Here is a 7,736-nt window from a genome sequence, read left to right as displayed (position 1 = left end):
GAGAGAGAGAGAGAGAGAGAGAGATATTTAGGACGAATATGAATATCTGAAGAGTACAGTTTTGAAATTGTGACGCTACCAGGGGGTTAATATCACAGCAAGGGGCTGTGGTGGCCGAGTCTCCTTTTTACTTTTTCTGATTAATCCTCCCCCACCCTCATGAAGCAAGATTATGGGGGAGGGGAGAGAACAGAAGGAGTGGATGTTTGGCTTTCTTCTTCATTAGTAATAAGATTGTTTATGCTCTAGAGTGCCTTCCAAGTGCGAACATCTGAAAATTACTAGGACACAAGAATGCCTTGTTCCAGCAAGTAGGCAGATTGTGGAAGGCATTTTGGGGAAGGTGTTCAGCTTGCTATGCTGGGAAGTACTTCTAACATCGGTGCCAATACCACATAAGCAATATATCCCTCCCTCAGCAGTCAACCTGCAGATTCTCCTTTAGGGTCCCCTCTTCTCATCCCATAGCTGTTAAAGATTTTGAAAGACAAGTTTTCTGGAAAAGTGAACATCAATTCCTCTGTGTCTCCCATCACAGTGCTCTGTCAGAAGCGCGTTGGAAACCCAGATGCTTCCACTCGAATTGCCTTCCCCTTTGTCCAGGCCTCACTAACATTTTGTAAGGGAGGAGGATTATTTTCTCATTTTATATTATTGACTTCTGTTAACTTTCTTCTACCCTCCCAAAAGAAAAGCCAATTTTTCCACAAGAAAAAAAAATTCAAGAAAAGGTTCCAATGCTGTATTTTCTCTTACACTCTGGTCTGTTTATTTATGACTGATTTAAACTAAAATGGGAATGAACCCTCCACCCACGCTCCAGCAAAGGGGTAAATTCATTACATCATAGTGTTAAATAAGTTCATGGAATACCTTTCCTCTTTCACAGTCTCCCTCTGCAAGCATTTACACAGTGCAGTAGGGGCATTTTCTGTTGTTGCCAGTCATATCTTTTGCACATGTATTTCAGCAGTTGAGTTTAGGGAAGGCTACACACTAATTTCCAATGAGACAAGCAGGGAGGGCAAGAGAAGGGCCTGCCTGGTGAGTCTACATACACCCAGCTGAATTTGTGGGAAAGACACCCTGAAGCTTCCTATGTCTGTATTTCAGGGAGATCAAACGGGCTGGACTCCCCATTGCTTTTCTAAAAATCTTGGAAACTTTGTCCTTCACTGAATTACGACACTGTCCACCTTTAATTTCCTCGAAAACGCCTGTAACTCGGCTGAAGGTTAGTGCAACTTCATTTTTATCTTTTCCTCTCCTGAGTTCCCTAAGCACATAGAAGCAGGGCAAGGCATCTTCCCCCGCAAACCCTGTCACTTAAGGTTTGCTGGACCCTTTGCCTTCCGGAACAACTTCCTCATTGCACAATTCAACTTCATTTCTAAATGGTCATTTCTAGATAGGGATTGCTGAACCCGAGCTTCAGGGAAGAGGCTCATCTGAGTGGGTTTGGGCTGTGAAAAGGGGGGGTGGAGGGAAGGTGTCTGGAAGTATCCCGGAAGTGTAGACCCTTTAGAGCTTTCCAGTTCTGGGTCTTTCTTTGCTCAGTATTTCCACCCCCGCGCTGTTGCTCTACACAGCGTTCACCCTCTCCCACCCTTCCTCTCGCGCCGGTCCACGCTCTCTGACCGCCACGGGCTGCCGGTGTAGCTCCAGGTGTACCCGAGCCCGGGAGAAAGTGTTCAGTTGACCAGCTGAGTGTATATCACCCTGTTTCATTTCCAGCCATGCCTTGTGTTCAGGCGCAGTATGGGTCCTCGCCTCAAGGAGCCAGCCCCGCTTCTCAGAGCTACAGTTACCACTCTTCGGGAGAATACAGCTCCGATTTCTTAACTCCAGAGTTTGTCAAGTTTAGCATGGACCTCACCAACACTGAAATCACTGCCACCACTTCTCTCCCCAGCTTCAGTACCTTTATGGACAACTACAGCACAGGCTACGACGTCAAGCCACCTTGCTTGTACCAAATGCCCCTGTCCGGACAGCAGTCCTCCATTAAGGTAGAAGACATTCAGATGCACAACTACCAGCAACACAGCCACCTGCCCCCCCAGTCCGAGGAGATGATGCCGCACTCCGGGTCGGTTTACTACAAGCCCTCCTCACCCCCGACGCCCACCACCCCGGGCTTCCAGGTGCAGCACAGCCCCATGTGGGACGACCCGGGGTCTCTCCACAACTTCCACCAGAACTACGTGGCCACTACGCATATGATCGAGCAGAGGAAAACGCCCGTCTCCCGCCTCTCCCTCTTCTCCTTTAAGCAGTCGCCCCCCGGCACCCCAGTGTCTAGTTGCCAGATGCGCTTCGACGGGCCCCTGCACGTCCCCATGAACCCGGAGCCCGCAGGCAGTCACCACGTGGTGGATGGGCAGACCTTCGCTGTGCCCAACCCGATTCGAAAGCCCGCGTCCATGGGCTTTCCAGGCCTGCAGATCGGCCACGCTTCACAGTTGCTCGACACGCAGGTGCCCTCGCCGCCGTCGCGGGGCTCCCCTTCCAACGAGGGGCTGTGCGCTGTGTGCGGGGACAACGCGGCCTGCCAACATTACGGTGTGCGCACCTGTGAAGGCTGCAAAGGCTTCTTTAAGGTGAGCAAGGGAGGGAGCGGAGTGGGCAGTGAAGGGCCCCTAGTGCCGGGGACCCCGACCCTCAACCTTGGTGTTGCAGCCCTGCCACAGCTTTCTCAGGAAGGCCTAACTCTCCGAGGTCAGCCGAGGGTGCCCTGCAGCCACCCAGAGGTTGCGGCAGAGGTTTCTGGGTTTCTAAGAAAGGAAGACAAGGAAATCCCGGGTCGCATCGCCCACACGCAGCGGACTCGGCTGTCCCCCGCCCGAAGTTGCCAGAGCCGAGTTAGAAGAGGGTCATTTGCATGTGCTAGGAGCTGTCTTCCTTGTTCAGAATGAAATTGGTTAGGACAGAGAACCGTGTCTGAGCTAACCAAGTGGAACAGAATTCCCTATGGTCAAATTAAGTGATCTCTTTATTTCGCCATCCTGATTGAATAATCTTATCATTTTAAATAGAGAAGGTCTCCAAGGAATGTAAATAATATGAATGCCCACGGATTTGTATTTACTGAGCGTCTCCTTCTCCTTCTCTTGGCATATAAAACACAGCAAGGAGCGGCAAGGTTAGCTCAAATGTTAACGCTATCAATTTTCTTCTGTTAAATGCCCTGGGGGAGGAAAAAAGAAAAGAAGGAGAAAGAAAAGGAAAAGGAAAATAATGAAAAGGGATTGTGTGTATGTTTTTGTTTGTGGGGGAGGGAATGCAGATCCCAGCCATTCAGAAACTGTCTCAGAGTTGCTGGATTTTTAAAAGAATAAAATCATTTTTGACTTATATTCTCTCTTTTGCAGCGAACGGTGCAAAAAAATGCGAAATACGTATGTTTAGCAAATAAAAACTGCCCAGTGGACAAGCGGCGCCGGAATCGTTGTCAGTACTGCAGATTTCAGAAGTGCCTGGCTGTTGGGATGGTCAAAGAAGGTAGGTCGGGGCAAACTCCTCACCCCCCAGTCTGCGACCTTGGGAACTCCCCCTCACACCCCATTTGCACTTTACACTTCCCAGAGCCAGAGACCTCTAGTCCCCCAACCTACCTGGGTCTGGCCCCCAGGACCCTGCAGCTGTCTGCTTGCCTTCGCTCCCCTAGAGAAAGCCACCAGGTCCTTCTCTCCTTTAACTATACGACCCATTTGGAGGAAGACATAAAATAAACCTGCATTTTTTTATGCTTCTCGTCAGTAAAGACTTTACAAGCAGTGGGGCCCTGAGCCGCAGTTCCTGGCGCCCCGCTGCAACCTTCCCCTGGGAGGAGTCGAGGCAGCAGCTGGGCCTGGGCTCTGGTGAGCAGCGCTAACTGGGCTATTTTTTTTGCAGTGGTTCGCACGGACAGTTTAAAAGGCCGGAGAGGTCGTTTGCCCTCGAAGCCGAAGAGCCCACAGGAGCCCTCTCCCCCCTCGCCCCCGGTGAGTCTGATCAGTGCCCTCGTCAGGGCCCATGTCGACTCCAACCCGGCTATGACCAGCCTGGACTATTCCAGGGTAAGAAGCTGGGGGGCTTTTATGTGGACAAACCCACAGATGGGCAGGACCCCTTCCCCACATCCACCCGCCACTAACCCTCAGACTCAAGGGGTAAAGGAGACAAACTTCATATATGCCTCACAGCTCTGGACAAGGCCTCCGGAGACCCACAGACCTACAGACAATCTGAGTAGCTGGGGGCGTAGACATGAGGACAGGGCAGAGAAGGGAGGAGAGAGACATGGAACAGTGGTTGAAGCACTGTCAACTCCCACTATCCCACTACTCCTCCCAGCACCACGCACACCAGAGGCTCTGCCACAAAACCCAGGGGCTGTGCAAAATCCCACCACATCTGCTTTATCCCCAGTTTTCCATAGAGATGCTTTAATCCTCATCCTTTTTTGGCTCTGTTGGGAGAAAGATGTGGGGCCTGCCAGGGGGTCAGAGAAAGGAAGAAGAGGAGTGTGAAGACTGACAGTGGGGTGGGAGGATCAAGTGGTCAGATTACTATTTTTTTTTACTCCAGCTGTGAAAAATATGTGGGCTTTAATTGGAGGAAGTATGTTGGGCAAACCTAGACTCAACTGCAATTTTATTAAGATTTGCAGAGGACATCTCAGCTGGAGACCCACTCTGGGACTAGCATGAATACTAACGTGTCAATTGTTTTGTGGAGATAAGAGTGAACGTTTCCCAGGGCTGGATGGCACTGTATTTAGTCTGTATGGAAATGGTAATTTACATATTTAAAGCAGCGACCTCGTAGCACCATCCCTAATTGAATTAATTGCCCCGGAACATCTAATTTCCTTACTGGTCAGAGAGAGGTTTAATTGTTATAAAAATCTGGCTCCCCTACTAGAAACAGGGTTAGCAATTTCACGGGTTATATATTTTAGAGAACCTCATTAAGTGCTTTTTAAAATGAAATTCCAGTTCCAGGCGAACCCTGACTATCAGATGAGTGGAGATGACACCCAGCATATCCAGCAATTCTATGATCTCCTGACTGGCTCCATGGAGATCATCAGGGGCTGGGCAGAAAAGATTCCTGGCTTCGCTGACCTGCCCAAAGCCGACCAGGACCTGCTTTTTGAATCCGCTTTCTTAGAACTCTTTGTCCTGCGATTAGCATACAGGTAATGAGGGAGGTGGGAATCTAGGGAGGCTGAGAGAAAAATCAAACAAGGAGAAGAAAGGGAAGAAAAAGGGCATGGGGGGAGGAGAAAAGTACAAAATGGAAAATGAAAGAGGGAAACAGGAAGAAAAAGGTGGAAAACGAAAGGAAGAGAAAGGAAGAAGCAGCCCAGAAGCCCCGGATGAATAGAATGGAGGTGGGATAGGGGGCGTTCTTGATTGTTACGAAATTAAACCCTTTCAAGGTCCACTGGTCTACATTTTATTAACTCTTCAGTAATTAGGTGCCTCTTAAATCCCTCATTTATTGCTCTTCAAGTAATTAGTTGTTTAGCTTTTCTCTCTCTCTTTTTCTCCCCTCTCTCTCTTTGGTATTAATTGCAGGTCCAACCCAGTGGAGGGTAAACTCATCTTTTGCAATGGGGTGGTCTTGCACAGGTTGCAATGCGTGCGTGGCTTTGGGGAATGGATTGATTCCATTGTTGAATTCTCCTCCAACTTGCAGAATATGAACATCGACATTTCTGCCTTCTCCTGCATTGCTGCCCTGGCTATGGTCACAGGTCAGTACTGCAGGGGTAGGGCCCTTCCCCTCTAGAACTTCCTAGCTTTCCCTTGTCACAGATCCTCTCCAGTCTTTGCCAACGAGCTAACTGCCTTCTACATTCTTCTTTTCTTTCTGATTGTGTTTTCTGCAGAGAGACATGGGCTCAAGGAACCCAAGAGAGTGGAAGAACTACAAAACAAGATTGTAAATTGTCTCAAAGACCATGTGACTTTCAATAATGGGGGGTTGAATCGCCCCAATTACTTGTCCAAACTCTTGGGGAAGCTCCCAGAACTGCGTACCCTTTGCACACAGGGGTTACAGCGCATTTTCTACTTGAAACTGGAAGACTTGGTACCACCGCCAGCAATAATTGACAAACTTTTCCTGGACACTTTACCTTTCTAAGACCTCCTCCCAAGCACTTCAAAGGAACTGGAAAGAAAACTAAAACTGGCCAGAGGGGGCAAGTCACTTGGGCAGAGATAGCCCCCTGAGCTATCTCAGCTTAAGCTGTTCCCCACTTCTGTAAACTCCCCCAGTCCCTTGATCCCTAAAGAAAACAAACAAACAAAAAAACTGTTGCTATTTCCTAACCTGCAGGCAGAACCTGAAAGGGCATTTTGGCTCCGGGGCATCCTGGATTTAGAACACGGACTACTCACAATACAACAGTGGTATAAACTTTTTATTATCAGTTTAAAAATCAGTTTATTGTTCAGAAGAAAGATTGCTAATGTATGATGGAAAATATTTGGCCATGCTTGGTTGTTGCAGTTAAGATAATGTAACACACACACACACACACACACACACACATACACATCTTAAAGGGGATCCACAAGTATTACCCTTTAACAAGACTTCAAAGTTTTCTGCTGTAAAGAAAGCTGTAATATATAGTCAAACTAAATGTTGAGTGGATGGCATGAGTTGAAGAAGGCAAAGACTTGTAAATTTATCCAATGCAGTTTGGCTTTTTAAATTATTTTGTGCCTATTTATGAATAAATATTACAAATTCTAAAAGATAAGTGTTTGCAAAAAAAAGAAAATAAATACATAAAAAGGGACAAGCATGTTGATTCTAGGTTGAAATGTTATAGGCACTTGCTACTTCAGTAATGTCTATATTATATAAATAGTATTTCAGACACTATGTAGTCTGTTAGATTTTATAAAGATTGGTAGTTATCTGAGCTTAAACATTTTCTCAATTGTAAAATAGGTGGGCACAAGTATTACACATCAGAAAATCCTGACAAAAGGGACACATAGTGTTTGTAACACCGTCCAACATTCCTTGTTTGTAAGTGTTGTATGTACCGTTGATGTTGATAAAAGAAAGTTTATATCTTGATTATTTTGTTGTCTAAAGCTAAACAAAACTTGCATGCAGCAGCTTTTGACTGTTTCCAGAGTGCTTATAATATACATAACTCCCTGGAAATTACTGAGCACTTTGAATTTTTTTTGTTTTTTTTTTAATGTCTAAAATTGTCAGTTAATATATTATTTTATGTTTGAGTAAAAATTTTAATATTGCCATATTCTGTAGTATTTTTCTTTGTATATTTCTAGTATGGCACATGATATGAGTCACTGCCTTTTTTTCTATGGTGTATGACAGTTAGAGACGCTGATTTTTTTTCTGATAAATTCTTTCTTTGAGAAAGACAATTTTAATGTTTACAACAATAAACCATGTAAATGAACAGAATTTTGTCTTCTTTGGGGGTCAGGAAAAGATGGCCAAACACTAACATAAAAGAGAGTTGGAGATGAATTTGCCATAGGTCACTTATTTGATGTCTAAATTTCAAACTGACAACCCAGATTTACTCTGGCAAAAGGAACTTGGAGAATTGAAGTAATTATCCTGAAAATTCAGTATACTGTTTTTCCTTAACCAGAGTTTTCCAGTCTGGCAACCTATATTTATTAGAATCAATTCATACTATCTTAACTCTTCTTTTAACTTTTTGATTAAGTGTAGCTTTCAGAAGAAAA

General features: G+C 45.9%; 1 protein-coding gene across 4 annotated transcripts in view; it reads left to right on the top strand.

Annotated features, from left to right (window-relative positions):
* NR4A2 (nuclear receptor subfamily 4 group A member 2) overlaps positions 1 to 7,446 on the top strand; it is an 8,341-nt gene extending 895 nt beyond the window's left edge. The window contains exons 2-8 of one of the 4 annotated variants that reach the window (XM_003795955.1): positions 1,114 to 1,234; positions 1,735 to 2,600; positions 3,372 to 3,501; positions 3,895 to 4,058; positions 4,980 to 5,182; positions 5,565 to 5,743; positions 5,879 to 7,446. In XM_003795955.1, the coding sequence (XP_003796003.1) occupies positions 1,737 to 2,600; positions 3,372 to 3,501; positions 3,895 to 4,058; positions 4,980 to 5,182; positions 5,565 to 5,743; positions 5,879 to 6,135 (1,797 nt within the window). In that variant the 5' untranslated portion in view covers positions 1,114 to 1,234; positions 1,735 to 1,736 and the 3' untranslated portion in view covers positions 6,136 to 7,446. Of the gene's footprint in view, positions 1 to 1,113; positions 1,235 to 1,734; positions 2,601 to 3,371; positions 3,502 to 3,894; positions 4,059 to 4,979; positions 5,183 to 5,564; positions 5,744 to 5,878 lie in introns of those variants that run through there. The other 3 variants (XM_003795956.3, XM_003795954.3, XM_023516799.1) reach the window with 3 other exon arrangements.
* Positions 7,447 to 7,736: the final 290 nt, after the last annotated feature.

Source organism: Otolemur garnettii, unplaced genomic scaffold (assembly GCF_000181295.1).
Source record: "Otolemur garnettii isolate 467f Iridium unplaced genomic scaffold, OtoGar3 scaffold00098, whole genome shotgun sequence".
NCBI classification, from domain to species: Eukaryota; Metazoa; Chordata; class Mammalia; order Primates; family Galagidae; genus Otolemur; species Otolemur garnettii.
This window is presented reverse-complemented; position numbering and strand designations above follow the sequence as displayed.